This window comes from Oryza brachyantha, chromosome 1 (genome assembly GCF_000231095.2).
Source record: "Oryza brachyantha chromosome 1, ObraRS2, whole genome shotgun sequence".
NCBI lineage: Eukaryota > Viridiplantae > Streptophyta > Magnoliopsida > Poales > Poaceae > Oryza > Oryza brachyantha.
Genome location: NC_023163.2, coordinates 18,273,409 through 18,290,129, shown reverse-complemented (window position 1 = coordinate 18,290,129; position 16,721 = coordinate 18,273,409). Strand labels below are relative to the sequence as shown.

General features: G+C 42.7%; 3 protein-coding genes across 7 annotated transcripts; 2 read left to right on the top strand and 1 right to left on the bottom strand.

Annotated features, from left to right (window-relative positions):
- The first annotated feature begins 2,645 nt into the window (after positions 1-2,645).
- On the top strand, positions 2,646-3,957 carry LOC102712670 (MYB-like transcription factor ETC3). Of its 4 annotated transcripts, none has more exons than XM_006644314.3 (4): positions 2,646-2,776; positions 2,910-2,990; positions 3,412-3,499; positions 3,688-3,957. In XM_006644314.3, the coding sequence occupies exons 2-4, from the start codon at positions 2,927-2,929 to the stop codon at positions 3,770-3,772; spliced, it is 237 nt and encodes a 78-aa protein (XP_006644377.1). In that variant the 5' UTR covers positions 2,646-2,776; positions 2,910-2,926; the 3' UTR covers positions 3,773-3,957. The 4 variants fall into 4 exon arrangements, with proteins under 4 accessions (XP_006644377.1, XP_015697875.1, XP_015697879.1 ...); XM_015842389.2 differs by having other exon boundaries at positions 2,648-2,734; positions 2,832-2,990; XM_015842393.2 differs by lacking the exon at positions 2,646-2,776 and having other exon boundaries at positions 2,785-2,990; positions 3,415-3,499.
- A 1,859-nt stretch (positions 3,958-5,816) lies between these two features.
- LOC102712398 (polypyrimidine tract-binding protein homolog 1-like) lies at positions 5,817-12,072 on the top strand. Its single transcript, XM_015842384.1, has 11 exons — positions 5,817-5,967; positions 6,063-6,262; positions 6,869-7,078; positions 9,560-9,622; positions 9,707-9,780; positions 9,854-9,949; positions 10,177-10,234; positions 10,309-10,398; positions 10,476-10,557; positions 10,637-10,749; positions 11,181-12,072. Exons 2-11 carry the CDS (start codon positions 6,083-6,085, stop codon positions 11,880-11,882), a joined length of 1,668 nt encoding a protein of 555 aa, XP_015697870.1. The 5' UTR covers positions 5,817-5,967; positions 6,063-6,082; the 3' UTR covers positions 11,883-12,072.
- A 41-nt stretch (positions 12,073-12,113) lies between these two features.
- On the bottom strand, positions 12,114-15,315 carry LOC102713591 (probable polygalacturonase). Of its 2 annotated transcripts, none has more exons than XM_040520079.1 (6): positions 15,053-15,315; positions 14,533-14,927; positions 13,950-14,070; positions 13,600-13,774; positions 13,031-13,101; positions 12,114-12,914 (listed from the first exon to the last, which is right to left on the bottom strand). In XM_040520079.1, the coding sequence occupies exons 2-6, from the start codon at positions 14,890-14,892 to the stop codon at positions 12,280-12,282; spliced, it is 1,362 nt and encodes a 453-aa protein (XP_040376013.1). In that variant the 5' UTR covers positions 14,893-14,927; positions 15,053-15,315; the 3' UTR covers positions 12,114-12,279. The 2 variants fall into 2 exon arrangements, with proteins under 2 accessions (XP_040376013.1, XP_040376014.1); XM_040520080.1 differs by having other exon boundaries at positions 15,084-15,315.
- Between the last annotated feature and the right edge of the window lie 1,406 nt (positions 15,316-16,721).

The following is a 16,721-nucleotide window of genomic DNA, read 5'->3' as shown; positions in this document are numbered from 1 at the left end:
CATTATCCAAAAATAGACCCGTTTCTCGGCACCACGTTGATTAGAATCTAATATGCTCCAAGGTGGGGTTGGTGCGGAGTTAGACCAGCCAACCCCACCTTGGCGCCATGTTACGTGGCGTCGAGAAATAGGTTCATTTTTGGATAATGTTTCTAGATATGTCAATTTATAAAATTTCTTTCTGAAAAGAGCTAGATTGCGAAAAATTCAGCTTTAACTGAGTGTTACCAGAATGAATTACTTCTGAGTCTTAACAAAAATGGATTGGACTACTGTGAGCAAAGCTAGAGGATGTGACTTTGGAATTGAGATCCTCTGCAGTATTGTCCCTGCAATACAGCAGACTAACATATAGGCCCTACAGCCCATGGAGTCTACTTGTTAGTGAGCAGTACTGCACCTAGTACTCTGCATTCGCGACTTTGGGGGTGCTAAAATTGATACAGAGGTTAGGAAGGTGATGAAATTGAATGAGGTACGGAGGATGTGACTTTGGTAGCCCATATAATTCTCTTGGAAAGATGATTGGGGTCTTTCATATGGACGGTAACAATTAAATGCACGAGAGAATAAAAACAGGGAAAAGTATTAGTAGGATGTGACTCATTAGAATTTTTATTTTTTTGCGGGAATTCATTAGATTAACGTGTGGGCCTTATATTCAACACCCAACCTTCTCAAACCATGTGGCTCATGCCAAAGGCGAACTTAGGATTTTTATGATATTCAAACTTCCAGGGAAGTGCCTGACAGTGCTTTCTGCTTTGGATTATACACCACACCTAAGGGTTTTTTAGTGACAGCTCGCTACCCAAATGGTTGCAGTCAGGAAAAGAAAAGGAACACCAAGTGAGCAAAAATGTGTGAATCCGTAGTAAAAACACCAAGGTATGTGTATCCACAGCATTTGAAACAATTTAAATAGATAATAGGTGTAGCCGTGTAAGATTGTGTGTGTGCATATGATAGTTACCTTATCATAAAAGATGTGCAGCCGAGATGAAGAAATGTGTGGAAAATCTAAAGTCAAATTACTCATCCTATCAGCCATAGAAATTCCTATCTATAATGGAGAATTTCATTTGCTTACATTTATTTTTCAAACATTTTATGAACTCTTCAGAAAAGATTTAATGAAAAAAATAAGGTTATTATAAGAAAAGAAATAACGAACATGAGAACATGTTGCTCACCTAGAGACAAATATGGAAATTATTTGGATAATAATTGGTGTGTGATGCAATTTAGATGTGTTATTGATACAGAAGATGCAAGATTATTTTTAAAAAGAAACAAAAGAGGCTACTGCAATAAAAGAGTCTGAGAACATAATAGGAACAAAAAACTTATAGCGTGATGAAAAGCATGAGAATAGAGACGGCTGGTGTTAGCAGTCAGTGGTCAGATAGATTCTCTAGATACACATACGAAGTGGATGATACCAAACAACATTTTTTTAAAAAAAAATGGGATAGAATCAGAAAAACATAAACTAAAAGCAATGATCAACATATGGACTGTATAAAATGTCATAAATATATTATAACTCCAATCATAGAAGATTTCTAGCACCGAACGGCAGAATGATATATGTTCTGTGAAAGCATGTTTCTGTGAACGGCACAATTAAACTAACTAGTCCTAGATTTTAAGAGGAGCTCAGCCTCCACATAACTCAATGGCTCCCATTATTTCGCTTTTTGGAGGTATAAGCGAAAACACGTTTTTGCAAATGAAAAATAATTTCTAGGTAAAACTTTTACATACGTGTCCATAGCGACTCAAAAGCGAAATGTATAAAACAGACCATGATGAAAAAACCATAAAATCTAGTTCAAAGTTACGTTCTAAAATTCAAATTTTGGCTTATAAGCAGTTGCAACTGTGAAACAATAGAGCCCTAATATTTGTACAAGGATTATAAGTTATATAAGATCAGGCAAGCAACAGAAGATATGACTTATGCACCCTCTTATGATTGTCTTGGAAAGATGTTTGGGGATTTGGGGGTATTTCTACGTGTTGTGATAAACAAATGCACCTGATAGAATAAATACAGGGCAAAGTTGGATGCGACTCATTAAACTAGCATACGGGTCTTAAATTTAATATTTACACTCCTCAAATTATATACCCTATATTTCTCAACCAACCTTGATGGTCCTTTTCTATATTATGGATTGCTATTTGCAGCAATAAAGAAAGAAAATATGTTTGAGATGAGGGTTAACTAGTTAAAAACTTAAGACAACAGAACAGCACCACTACTCAATGGTATTTGGAAAGGGCCAAAATGATATCTCAAGTTTCAAATTGTTTGTATTCATTCTTGTGGTAGGAAAACCGACAAAAATGATGGTAAATAAAGGAAGTGTCACCAAAAATGAAAAAACATATTACCCTCTAGACTTTAAACAGAAGTCTGTTTAGAACCCCAAACTTTAAGCTGGACATCTAGCCCCCTGAACTTTGTAGATTTCTAATGTTTATCCATTCGCTTATTGCCACTAATTCACTGTGACATTAGTGGTAAATAAGGGAGTGTGCAAAATTTTTATTGGCAAAAAAGGGATTGACATGAAAAGGTAGCATCAAAGAACTTTTGAGTCTGGAGAGCAAGGCAAATAAATGTGTGCACGCCGCTCGTGTGTGTGTGTGTGAGAGAGAGAGAATGAGCAAGAAAGCCAATCCACACAAGTAAAGGAACCAATGGAAGAGAAAGGAAAATCTAAAAGTAAGCAACATTAGACCCATTCAGTACAGCTAGTTCAGAAAGGTGACTACCAACTCCCATCTCTTTATAAACCAGAGCTTTGCTCATCTATATTCAGAGAAGGAAATTAGGAAAAAAGTCCATAACAAGGGTCTGAGGCTCTAAGCTACCACAGAATCTTAACTCGGCATTTCAGTGGCAGTATTCAAGCTAATGGAAAGTAGCAGCGGAAGCCAGGAAGGAAAGAATTCCAAAACAAGTGATGGCAGTATTCAAGGTTGGCCATATCTTCATTTTCTTGTTTGTTTCCTTTTGGCCTTTTCATCCTGTCTTCTCTTTATTGTAGCTATTCATTACCTATCATTATGTTCAAAAGGCTCATATCCTTTTACTAGTGTTATTTTAATATTTAGTGATATTTATACTGCACATGGTCATACTCTGCATCTTGATGCTTTATTTGGTTATGTAGATGGACAGAGCAAAGAGAAAATGACAAATGGGGAAGTAGAAGTAACACAGAATACTGATAAAGAAGCAAAGAACCTGTAATACGAAAATTTCTAGTGGACACATTGAAAATTCTAATATAGACCATAAAGTTGTAAACTTGTAATATGAAACATATTTCATGATGATTAGCTAACAGGTTATTTTGCTTACTCTGGTAACCATCTCTTTTTCATATAAATGTGCAGAAGTTAATAGCACTGCACAGAACTTTGTTCATTTCACGGAAGAAGAGGAAGATCTTGTTTTCAGAATGCATAGGCTTGTTGGGAACAGGTACCCTCATACATCCTACACGAGTTTAAAGTGAAAATGAAGGCAAACCATTTTTACAAGATTTAGCATATAATTATGATTGTTACAAAGTTTGATAAACTCACAAAATCCACAAGTCAGTCTGGTCCAAATTAAAAAAAAAATTTGTAGTTCCCTATCCGTGCTAATTGTATGATGGATTAATGTAGGTGGGAACTTATAGCTGGAAGAATCCCCGGAAGAACAACAGAAGAAATAGAGAAGTTCTGGGCAATAAAGCATCAAGACAAATGATGGCAAAAAGGAGGATGCTTGCCCTAAAAGTAGCTTTAATTTATCGTGTGTGGAAATTCTTGCGGAAATTTTCAAAGGATGTATCCAAAAGTAAATTGCTTTCCCCCAAGTATGTATACCAAAGCCTGAAGCAACAAAGAAGGAAAACTGAATTAAAAAATATTAATGTGTTTACTGCATGCTAATTATTATTCCTTCTATCTATTAGAATTGCATCACAAGTTGATCCCGAGGATTTTTCAGTCAGTGATGGCGCACAAAGATGGGAATTGCACAGTTGTATGATTAGAATTCCGTTGTACCAAATGTAAATGTAGTACTCCTACTGTCAAAAATATAAGAATATTTGGAGTCTTTTGTAGATATTAACGTTGAGGTGAGGGATGATTGTGATTAATTGAGATGGGAAAGTATGTGTGGAAATTAAATAAGCGATGGTTGCGATTAGTTGAGATAAAGGATGTTATTATATTGTTGACCAAATTTCAAACTCTAGATATCCTTATATTTCTACATGTTTACTTTTCATGAATCCGCAAACATATCAATATGTTTATCATAATATATGTCCCTAGTCAAGTGAAATTCAGTCAACATGGCATAAAAAAACATGGGTGAATTTTCTGCTTTGTACGGCTACGTGAAAAGGTTAATCTTCATTTCAAACAGCGAGAGTGTGAAGATAAGGCAAATGCATGTACCTTTTGACAGGAGAAAACCATTCCCTTACAAATTGATGCCAAGGAAGATCATGTGAGAATGGCCATGAGAAGCAGAGCCCTTACCTGCGAGAAGTTGTTTTCAAAGAATACTGTCTTACCCAACTCAGAGGTTTCCTGAGTTCATATAATCATGTCACAAGAGAAAAAAAACTGTCAATTTAATCAGCCAACTGCGGAAGATCTAGTTCCAAGTCTTGATCATTGAACTATTTCGTTCATGGAGCATGGATTACATAAATTGATTTCCATTTTTCTGTGTAGTTGAATTTAAATGGTCAAATGCAAGGCCTTCCTCCAAATACCATTGAAGCTCATGTAGCATAAACGAAGTATTCGGTAAAGTATTATGAGATGTCACCGCAAAAGAAAGTATTACAATGCTATGATTCCACTGCTTTACCCAATTTTATTATACAGTATACAGACTAAAATTAATCACTATTAACACAGGCTAATAAGCTATATGAGCATCGTTTATTCCCACGCTTCATCTTCGAAAGCGACGCTAGTGAACTCTCGGAAGCAAGTCGAATCGAACGTGCTAAAAAACACAGGAATGGCACACCAGGGTGGGGGGGGGGGGGGCATCTGAAAGGCCGCGAGGACGATATCTGCGGCCCGCGGATCGCCGGCGCCTCCGGCAACCTCGCTGGCCGCCACGCCGGTGGCATCTCTCCGGCGGCGGCGGCGGAGAGACAGCACGAGAGGTAGGATGGCCCCCTGGGCTTTCTCTCCCGGCGGTGCGGTGTACATGCGCCGTTGGATCGCTGCCTCGGAATTTTTTGGATTTATTAAAATTGTCGTGTCGGCTGAAAATTTCACGATTGAACCGGAAACTATATGCATAGGAGAGCGGGCAATGACCACTGAGCTAAAAGTATAATTGAACAATTACATATATTATATATATGTATCAAATTAAATCAAAAAATTTTCGGGCGGCATGGTAGATTTTACGTTTAGCCTATTTTCGCCCGCTGTAAGGATAGAAAGGAGGACGGAAAGAGACTAAATGTAAAATTCGTCGTGCCGTCGTTTCTGGACATCGCTCGCGCTCGAGTGATCGTTTGACACGTCATCTTTCCGTCCTCCAACAGGACGACTGTAGATTAGTTTTGTGATTTTTTGATTTGTAAATTATTTATAAATAAAATTAAAAATTCAAAAAAATCCCGCTGCCTCGAGAGTCGCTTCCTCATGGGCCAAGCCAGCAAGAGAAGGCCCATCAAAAGTCAGTAGGAGATGGGCCCATTAGGCGGCCCACGGACTAGCTCGTTTCTCTCGCCTCATCTCATCCTAACCCAACCTTCCAGAGGCCCGAGCACGAAACCCTAGGCCTCAGATTTGACCGCACCGATACGCATACGGAGAGAGAAATCCAAGCCGTCTTCCTCCACTCCGGCCGCCGCTCGCCTCTCCCCCGCCCCCCTCGCCGCCGCCGGTGGTCGCGGCCCCGCACCCGCAGCTCGTAAGGTGAGGGTCTCCTTCGTAGCGTCGTCGCGGCGGGTATGGTACTGCGTTTACCGAATTGTTCCTGACGTGATGGTGGTGTGGCGTGGGTGGAATAGGATTGACGGGCGAGGAGGGGATGGCTTCCGGGCAGCCGCAGTTCCGGTACACGCAGCCGCCGTCGAAGGTGATCCACCTGAGGAACCTGCCGTGGGACTGCACCGAGGAGGAGCTGGTCGAGCTCGGTAGCCCGTTCGGCAAGGTCGTCAACACAAAATGCAACGTCGGCGCCAACCGGAACCAGGCCTTTATCGAATTCGTGAGCATCCGTCTGCCCCTTTCTGCCTCATGTGGATAAGAACGTTTGCCTCTAGTATAAAATTAGTCGGTGGTTTTGGAGTTAACCTTTAGCTGACCCGTCCCTCAGGTCTAGGGCTCTAGGATTTGGAACTGAGAACACATGAGACTTTAGTTAATTTATTTTTGTTGTGCTATTTTGGCCTGTTGATGCCAAAGCCAAAGTCAATTGGGTGGCTGCGGTTAAAACTATTCTCGGCTTGAGTTAATTCATGGATTTACGGATGTATTCATTGTAGGATGTGGCTTCTGCCCCTGGAAGTTGAGGGCTTGAGTATATTTTCATTTGAAATTAGTCATAGTTTTATGGGTTTTCAATACTCTTGTGCAATAATTTGAAACATAACAAAATTTAAAAGTTAACTCATAGTTAGGATGCCTTTAAAAACCAGATATGATATGTTCTTTTTTGGAAGTTTAGTGAGGATCATTTGATGGAAATTGTGTGAAAGAATTTGTCTTGACAAAAAAAGGATGAATTACCACTTACAGTGAAACAAAAGTAGTAAGGGCCTGTGGACCACCATGTGAGTAGTACTTAACCTTTTTTCATCGAGTTCTGTTGCAGGCTGACCAAAATCAGGCAATTGCTATGATATCATATTTTGCATCATCAGCAGAGCCTGCACAGGTAAGAGGGAAAAATGTGTACCTTCAGTACTCCAATAGACAAGAGATTGTCAACAGCAAGAGTTCAGGGGAAGCTGCAGGCAATGTTTTGCTTGTGTCGATGGAGGGTGTTCTACCAGATGCTGTGAGCATCGATGTTCTAAACTTGGTAAGGAAGATAAGAATTACAGTGGGATTTCTGCTGTTAATTTGGTTCAGCTGATGTTGTATGCAGGAATATATTTATTTACCAAGACTGTGTTAGTAACTTGTAGTCCATTTGTTCATATCTGAATGGATTAGCAGGCCATTGTCACGGAGTATCATGGCATCCTGGCAGGCTACTGCATCCGGAACACATGTGTGTGTTTGTTTCCTCTTCCTTACTCACCGCCTGCCCTATCCCTTCCCTTTCCCCCCCTCCCTCCCTCCCTCCCTCCCTCCATTTCCCCCCAACTATCCCTCCCTCACTCGTGTGCGTTATCCAGGGCTTTAGTTCATCATGGTTGGCTAAGTAACAACTAGTGGCATAAAAAGCGGGTTATCTTTTGTGCTCAAAAGAGAGTACTTGAACCCTAAGTTGCGAAGTTATCAGACTATAGTTTCATTGCCGGATTACTGGAGTATGTCTGCATTAACCATTTGAATTACAATATATTCATATGATACATCCAAGGTAGTTGGATGCTATGCTTAACATCACAGGAAAGCCATCTGGAACAAACGCAAAGATGCTAAATTTATAACTGTTATATAACTGCCAAGAATTAACTTCATGTGTTCCTTTTATTGTATTGAGTTAGCCCAAGGCGCAAGAGGCTAGCTGGGTAGCAGACCAGCATCTTGATACCTAACAGCTGAATAGGTTTCCCTAAGGTGGGATAAATTTGAAAATGGGGTGGAGGGTGCCACCTTTAGCAGAAGCCTCCAAAGATTCGATTTAAATATGCAATAACCATGCGATGATAAAGACGTTAAACAGTTAACCTCATATTGGTGTAATACTTTTAAAGAAAAATTGGTTCCATACCGCCAAAATGTGACCTGTTTTGTTTTATACCACCAAAATTCTTACCTTCACTTTAAATTACCCAATTTACCACTTCCAGGCTCCTCTTTCATTTTAGCAATGTCCCTTGTTATTGTTGAGAAATAGACTTGCGAATAGCTACCCCATCTTCCTCCTTTTGTCTTCCTTTCCATTCTTGTCCTACTCGACAACCAGCAGCACCTTGGCTTGACCCCGATGATGTCCTCCAGTACGGTGCTTTGATCGTTAGTGTTGCTGCAGTTTGTATCCAGTGTAATTCTCTGAGCAGTAAACAAGGGTCTCTGCAGCATTCACCCATGGCCTTCATTGGTGCACGATTTTCTCTGTGATGTGAATGGAATTGCTGCAGGAGGTGAAGTGGGTGAGGAGAGCATCCTCTCAAGGACACGCACAATGAGGTCCTTGAAGCCAGCATCTGAGAATTTCTCCAGTCAAATGTCTTGTCAAAAATATGGCAGGAGCAGGGATAGTCAACAACACTCGTGCAGGCTCCAAGTGGCACCATTGAAGGGAGGCTGTTCGTGAGAAGGAATTGCTGAGAAGTGGGGACTCAGGGCTGAAGTAGGCGTAGTACATCATCGAAGAGGCTGAGTGCATGGGTGAGGTGGAAGTGTACAACGATTTCATTGTAGATTTAGTGGTAAGTTTCAGTAGAGCATAGGAAGGAGGCTTGCTATCTCAGGAAAGGAGTGGGGATGGAGCAACCTGAGAGATGAAAAAGGGCAAGATTGTCTCACATGATAACAGAAGAAAGGGCCAAACGGGTAGCAGTGGTAAATTGGGGAATGGCGGATCTAAAATGAGCTGTAAAATTTTGGTGGTATAAGACTAAATAGGTTGCATTTTGGTGGTATAGAACCGACTTTTCCTACTTCTATAGAACTATAGATTAATAAGATTAAAGTAAGCATAACTGAAGTTGATTATAACAAAAAAAAAAAAGGATGATAGAAGACGTCAAACAGTTAATCTCTCATATTGGTATCATACTTTTATTGAACTGTAACCCAATGAGGGCAAAATAAACACTACTGAAGTCCATTAGGTGTTTGTTTGTTATGTTGTTTGAGTTCTAAGTGAACTTCCTCTGTCATGTTGGGTGTCAATGTTTTGATTCTTGCAATCTTTATGTTCATACTTGAGGGATTGCCAAAACTATATTATATGCTGTTAAAGTGAGCTTCAAGGGTCAAACAAATGTACAAGCTGTTTATATAGAATCAGAATGTCAACATTTTCTCTGTTGCTGTTTGCATAGATATACCTACAGGTGTGGCCCTTATATTTTCTTTTTTAGGCAGGAATTCTGATGCTTTCTTGATTTGCTTCTTGTTGAATCCTTCCTTTCATAGGTAGTTTATGAAATACTAGAATATGTTTAGTGTTGACTCTGTAGACTGTAACATAGGAAACTTCTTTTCATGATGACATAATAAAAGCTTATATGACTACAATTTTGTATTTATGCCTGGACATATATTGTAAATCCATTTCCAATACAATGATTTGCACTCAGATGTAGCTAACCTTCATCTGTTCACGTTCTGTTTATGCTCATCAATTTGCTTGTCATACTCACAGCAGAATTCATGTGCACAGGTATTTTCTACTTTTGGCTTTGTTCAAAAGATTGCTACCTTTGAGAAGGCGTCTGGTTATCAGGTGATGGTTTTAGCTAGTTTGATAACGTCTCATCTGGTGTTGTCCTGGTTGATTTTATCTGAGAAATGTTTCCCTGGCTTGTAGGCATTGATACAGTTCTGTGATACTGAGACTGCATCATCTGCTAAAGCTGCTCTGGATGGTCGATGCATTCCTAGGTATTTGCAAGTCATTCATATTTCTAGTGTACTCTTCTTGAAATGGTTTATAATTATTTTTCTTACATTGCAGCTATTTGCTTCCAGAACTTGACGTGCCTTGCACTTTAAGAATAAATTATTCAGCGCATACTGTTCTAAATGTCAAGTTCCAGAGTCACAGGAGTCGGTAAGAGTTGCCCTTGCCTTCTTGCTAATCTGTATTACTTTGTTAACCATGCTGTTTTATGGACGATTTTGTGTGCTCTACATGTCTATTTGTTACTTTATGAACATGGCAAAAAAATATCTCAGATCTGTAGATTTTTGAGATTAATAAACTCAAACTTTCAATATTTCCCCCATTGGACCCTTCAAAAAGATTCTCCACTTATATTTGGCTACTCTATCATTCAGAGACTATACTAATCCATACCTTCCAGTTGCTCCTTCTGCTATAGATGGATCTGGACCGGTAACGCCTCTAATCTTTCTGCATTTGTGCTTCTGTTTTGTTCTTATGGCTAATTTTATTTTGGTTTTGTGAAGGATGGGAAGAAGCAGGAAGCAGAGAGCAATGTTCTGCTTGCATCTGTTGAGAACATGCAGTATGTTGTTACAATAGATGTACTTCATGAGGTAATGTGTTGAACACTGATATTAGATCATCTTGTGCAATGCAGCTTGCACTCATCTTTTGACTCCTATAACTGTAGGTCTTTTCGGCTTTTGGTTTTGTGCAAAAGATTGCTATCTTTGAGAAGAATTCTGGCTTCCAGGCATTAATCCAGTATCCAGGTAAGTTCCAGTGACACTAAAGTCAAAAACTTTTTGCTACATAAGTTGTCCCTCAAAGACATTTATGTTTCTCTTCTAGACATTCAAACTGCAGTTGCAGCAAAAGAAGCATTAGAAGGGCACAGCATTTATGAAGGTGGATATTGCAAGCTTCATCTCACCTTTTCTCGCCATACCGATCTTAATGTTAAGGTAATTGTTGCCACCACCTCGTATCCTAGTATGGTATAGTTGGTGTGTAATCGTGCTAAACATTGTAACATTTAGATTGGTGGCTAGCATGGGCGTTTTTTCAACCCACAGTATACGTATTGCTTTATTGGATCCTCTTGTGTTGGGGTTTATCTATACCCCTTTAAAAGATTCAAATGGTGGCGGTGAGTGGTGAATCACCAACTGACATTTGGGGCCCTTAAGTTGGCAAATCTGCCATCAGCCCATCACCTACTCTCTAGCTAACATGTGGGGCCACTTAATGATGCAGGTAGACTGTTTATTTCCAAGCTATGGAAAGGGAAAACACATATTCAACATGCTCCTTGCAGCGCATGGGCATTTAGCTAGTGATTTACAAATAAACATGCTTCATTTATAGATGACATGATCAAATGATCTGTTTTCAGGTTAACAACGAGCGTGGTAGAGATTACACGGGAGGGAACACTGCACCAGCCAGCAATCAACCTTCCATTCTTGGTCCTCAACCAGTCCAATATACCGGGGCTTACAACAGCGTTCCTTCATCAACCACTGGTGCAGTAGTGCCACCAGGGACTACTCTCACACCGCCTGGAGCACCATCTCATCCTTACACATCCAATGAGTCGCTTCCGCAAACTCCTGTTGTTCCGTCTGTTGGAGCTCCAGGGTATACTAGCCAGGGAATCCTACAGGGCCCCCCTGGTGTTCCTCCTGCACAGTTCTCAGGCTATGGAACCCCACAGTTTCCCCCAGGCTCAGCTCAAGCTCAAATGCATCATCATTCAGTCCCAGGAAGCCAGCAAATGCGTGTGAACCATCAGCCACCCGGCGGATCACATATGTTCATGCAGTACCCTGGCGATGGAAGCCGTCCAGTTCAAGACGCACCTGGGCCACAAGCAATGCCATTCCATGGCCATGGAGGGCAGCATTTACCGCCAGGCTATGGAGGCCAGCCGCAGTTTCAACAAGGTCCAAGACCACCTATGCCGCAGCAGTTTACGATGTACGGCGACCAGCAATTTCCTCCTGGTATGGGACCCCAGATGATGATGCCGTTAGCTGGACAGGGTGGAGGTCAGCAGCACCCGTTTGCTCCTCTTCGTCCTTATAACAGCCATTAGCTGCTCTGTTGATGCAGTCCTTTTATATCATATACATGATTGTACTTTGCTTCTCACCCTCCATTTTGTTGTGATGGTCCGACACCGTAGTAGTGGATGTTGTGATTTCTTTTTGGTGGAGAAAGTGGTAGAAACTTTTTAACAAACCAGGATTGCTCTGATGATTGACGAGTGGCTGAGCATTGTATCATCATTAAGATCGCAAAATGGAAAGAAAAAACAGGGAACATGTTTATACTTTTTGGTGAATTACTCTTATGAATGATGAAAAGTTTAGCATCTTTGACGCGCGTTACCAACGTGACACGCTCATTTTGCCTCATCGGTAGGAAAAACGCCATTGACAATTAGAATAACATGACCCCTCGATGATGCAGGCTTGATTCAGTTTCATGGTTCACAGCGAATTTGTACAGAAACTCATCCCGGACGTGCTGGTCAGCTCCGTGCACGGCGACGGCTGCACGTCGAGCGCCGCCCCGCTGACGGCCTCGCACTTCCACGGCCGGACAGGCGTGCCGCCGTTGAACTTCACGTTCGACAGGCAGATCCTGGAGAACGCCGAGGTGGCTATGCCCTTGATCGACCCTGCCTCCCTGATGTTCTGGCCCTGGACGTTCTTGATCGTCAGGCCGTCCACCACCGGGAGCGCGTTCCGGTCGTAGCGGTCGTCGGGGTGGCCACCGACATCGCCGGCGATCCTCAGGCCGTAGCGGACGGTGTCCAGCGTCACGTCGGAGACGGTGACGTTCCGGATGAACCCTCCCCGGCCGGTGTTGGTCTTGATGTGGATGCCGAATCCCGAGCTGACGAAGTTCAGGTGCTCGGCGAGGATGTGCTCCACGCCGCCGGACGTCTCGCTCCCGACGGCGAAGCCGGCGAAAGGGGAGGAGCCGGTGATCCGCCGGACGGTGATGTGCGAGCTGGGGCGCCCGTAGGCCATGCCATACTCGTCCCAGCCACTCTTGATGGCGATCAGATCATCTCCCGTCGAAATGTAGCAGTCCTCGATGCAGACGTTGCTGCTGGAATCTGCAAAAAGTTCAGAGTTTAATTAGGTTCAATTCAAACAGCGTTTTTTTTTGTCTTCTTGAACATACATGCAGAACAAAATTTTGGTGAGGAAATGAGGGGAGAATAAAATTTACCTGGATCAATTCCATCAGTGTTGGGTGAGTCATGGGGAGCTAGTATAGTCACATTTCTTATCACCAAATTGCTGCACACACAGAGAAGAGATTATCCAGACATTTATTTCTCAGTTGGAACATCCATGAATGGATATTTTGGACCACAAAGTTTGCTACTCATGTGAAGACTATATCAATGTGCTGATATTGTTAGGTCATGTAGAGCAGTTTCTGTACTTTGGTTGTGGCTCACTAGTCACCACAGTCAATTAATGCAGTCCTATTATGTGTTTATCACAGGGCAGATACCCACAGACTGGAGTTTGTGTAAAGATTTATGATGGTGCAAATGGAAACGGTACAAATGCAATAATGAACTGTTATCCTGCTATAGAATTGCAGTACTGTATAAAGCAAGTTTTTATGGCCAAAAAGGCTAAGCAACCGTGCATTTGTACTGCAAGATAAAGGTGAATCATTTTATGATGCATATTTGGGCAGTATTATTCCTCTTTGGACTCCTTGGAGGCAAACATAGGACTCTGAAATATGTGCTCTAATCTATGGAATCATCTGTTTCTCCTCACCTGCAGTAAACAGGATGTATGTTCCAAAATGGTGAATCCTGGAATACGACATTGGAGACGACAACATCAGAAGAGTTCATCAGCTCGAGCAAGTGAGGCCTAGTGAAGGATAGCGTGCCCTTCTTCCACATGTCCCACCATGCACTCCCTTGGCCGTCGATAGTTCCATTCTCGCCTGCGCAAATAAAATTAATTTATATGAATCTCCTAGCTATAGGAGGCCATCACATTGAACTGTGAAATCAAGTATGGCCTACATTTGGGGAAATATCCCTATCCCTAGAAACACTAAACATCTTGAAACCGATGAAAAAAACTGCGAGAAGCGTTGAAGTATGAAGAGTGATGACCTGTAATGACAACGTCCTGAAGACCATTGCCATGGATCAAACTCATGTATCTTCCACCGGGAAGCTCACGCCCTCTCCCATATGACGGCAATGGTTCAATCAGCGGCCAGCTTGACGTATCCTGCTCCAAATGCAAACAAATTTATGCAAAGAAAAGATAAAACCAAACCTTATTTACATCCAAGAGCTCTACATTAGCAGTCCACAGAGACCAATCCTCGTTGCAGCAGTGCAGAACAGAAAGTAGCACAACACATCACCAATAAACATGAACTCTAGTCTAACTCCAATAAATTAGAAACCACAAGCTAAATAGATGGCGGCATGGCGCTAGATTTTTTGTTTTGCTAGTTTTCTATTCTCACAAAGATGTTGTTTTCAAGTTTCTCTATTGGATTCTTAGTGCATTGCAACATTAGACAAGAGATCTATTTCTGATGGCAACAGATCAAACGACAATGAAAAAGAAACAATATTTGCAGCCACCTTGAGTTGAGCAGAGGAGCATGCAATAGGGAATTTCACGAGCAGTCGAACAGTGGTAGCTCATGGCCATGGCCATGGGGGCATGGGGCTTGCTCACCTGGGTGGCGCGGATGACGGCGCCGCGCGCGAGGAAGAGCGTCATGTGGGAGGTGAGGTTGAAGGGCCCAGTGAGCCACACCCCGGGCGGCACGTACAGCAGCGCGCCGCCCGGTGCGCGGCGCCGCTCGATGCTCGCGACGGCGGCCTGGAACGCCGCCGTGCTCAGCGTCCGCCCGTCGCCGGCGCCGCCGCCGAAGCTGGCCACCGACACCCACGCCCCGCGCCGCGGCGGCGCCGGCACAATCCCGGAGCACGTCTCCTGCGCCCCGGCGCCGACCGCCGCAGACAGCGCAACCGCCACCGCCACCAGCAGACACCACCGCCGCCTCCCCATAACACACGCTCCCGCCCGCCTCATTCTAGAAGGTTCCAGAACCCCGGAAGCTTCGCCGACTGCGACAAAGAATCAATGTAAATACCAAGCACCAACCGCCAAGAAAAGGAACAAAGAATCCATTCGGAAAGCGGCCCGCGAGCCCCGTTGCGGATGGATTTACGTGTGACAACGCGAAGATTACCGTTGCCAACGAAGCGAATTTAGCCACCCACCGTGATTAGTTTGGTGGGGGGGGAAGCCAAGCCAAGGAGAAGAGTACAACGGAGAGAAAGATCTACGCCGGCTCGGCCCTCCTCTCCTCTCAAAGCGTTCTCTTCTCTGTGGATGCTTGCAGCTGCAGGCTACTACACAACTCCATGGATGGATGGATGGGCTGGCTGCTTTTGGCTTTAGCACGGACTCGTCGGAGAGAGATTAGTGGGGGGAGCGCGTGGAAAGCAGTGGAGGCTTGCGCACTGTCACTGCGAGTGCAGTGCAGGGTAGCTGTAGCTGCTGATGAGTGCGACGACCGGGTGACCTGAGGCGACAGGCGTGTTGCTTTCGACTTTCGAGGGGCATGTTTGGCGCCGCGCGCGGGGGTGTGGTGGGTCGCGTACTCGTGCGTCGCGTCATCGCGTGTGCGTGCGGGCGCCCGTGTCCCTCCGTTCTCGGTAGTCCGTGTGCGTGAGCCGGGAGTAGCAGCGGTGGTGTGGTGTGGTGTGGTGCGGTGCCACTGCCGTCGAGAGGAGAGGGGGAACGGGATCTCGCCGTCGAGTATATTGAAAGCGCCCTTCGCACGCTGCACCCGTGGCATAAAAAGTATCGGTCTGCGATTAGTTTTAGCATATATATCTTTGGAATAATTTGTTATCATAATTATTTTTTTTACTGTGACAAAGAAAGAAGTATAATGTTACGATATATAAATTAATAGTTGTGCAAGATATGAGAGCTAATTTATACTATGAAATTAAGCAGTACGAAGAATAAAAGTGTTATAAGCTGGGATAAAGATTTCAAGTCCCTCGGCCTAACTATCCTATAATTAAGGCACTAATTTAAATATAGTAGTTTGTTGTATGAAAGATTTATTAGATTGATGCATCATGATAATTGTTTCGGACTTGGCAAAGAAAAATAAAGAACATTCAACAACAGAAGATCAATTTTATTAGATTTTAAAATGTTGACTGAGATGCATTATGAGTTTTTTTACCAAAATATTTGTACATGAAACTATTAGCATTTATGATGTATCTAGATACACAAGTTAATCAAAATTGAATTCTAGCAAAACATTAACGATACATTAAATTGATTAACATGAGCAAATTTGAATAGTAAAAGCTTGAAAGCGTGAATCTGGGAACATAGCACTAAAACATAAACGCAAAAAGGCACAGAGCAGGTCACGCTAGCGGCAAAGCACAGAGCATGCAAAAAGGCACAGAGCGTCAAAGCAGGAGGAGTCTCTATTTTTTAAAAAGACCCTAGCTTTCCACCATTTAGAGCACGGTCCTATTTTACGAATTTTCTCTTCTTCACATAGGATACTGTAGGAATTCAGGGGCCTAAACACAAGAGCACAAAACCAAAAAAAGTTCCATAAGTGACCTATAACAAAATACAAATAAACATGAGTGCTTTTATGTAAAATTGTGAAAATTTCTCTGGCTCCAGCGTGGGTGACGCGTCGACATCTCCTGGTGGCCACGCCGGTTCGAAACTCTGAGGGCCAAATCCCAGCTCCTTTGAAGTATTCTAATTGGAGTTACACGTTTACCCTCTGTTGTTGCAAAATAAGGCAAATATTATTGCATCCGTTGAAATATTTTTTAATTTATAGATAAATCTAAATATGATGAAAACGT

Excerpts from the sequence above, each read along its gene's own strand:
- LOC102712670 (XM_006644314.3), top strand. The coding sequence starts at position 2,927 with ATGGAAAGTAGCAGCGGAAGCCAGGAAGGAAAGAATTCCAAAACAAGT. Across the intron at positions 2,991-3,411 it reads AAGTGATGGCAGTATTCAAG|AAGTTAATAGCACTGCACAG; the intron begins GTTGGCCATATC and ends ATAAATGTGCAG. Across the intron at positions 3,500-3,687 it reads CATAGGCTTGTTGGGAACAG|GTGGGAACTTATAGCTGGAA; the intron begins GTACCCTCATAC and ends GGATTAATGTAG.
- LOC102712398 (XM_015842384.1), top strand. The coding sequence starts at position 6,083 with ATGGCTTCCGGGCAGCCGCAGTTCCGGTACACGCAGCCGCCGTCGAAG. Across the intron at positions 7,079-9,559 it reads GCATCGATGTTCTAAACTTG|GTATTTTCTACTTTTGGCTT; the intron begins GTAAGGAAGATA and ends TCATGTGCACAG. Across the intron at positions 9,623-9,706 it reads AGAAGGCGTCTGGTTATCAG|GCATTGATACAGTTCTGTGA; the intron begins GTGATGGTTTTA and ends CCTGGCTTGTAG.
- LOC102713591 (XM_040520079.1), bottom strand. The coding sequence starts at position 14,892 with ATGAGGCGGGCGGGAGCGTGTGTTATGGGGAGGCGGCGGTGGTGTCTG. Across the intron at positions 14,071-14,532 it reads CCGTCATCCGCGCCACCCAG|GATACGTCAAGCTGGCCGCT; the intron begins GTGAGCAAGCCC and ends CATTTGGAGCAG. Across the intron at positions 13,775-13,949 it reads TCAGGACGTTGTCATTACAG|GCGAGAATGGAACTATCGAC; the intron begins GTCATCACTCTT and ends TTATTTGCGCAG.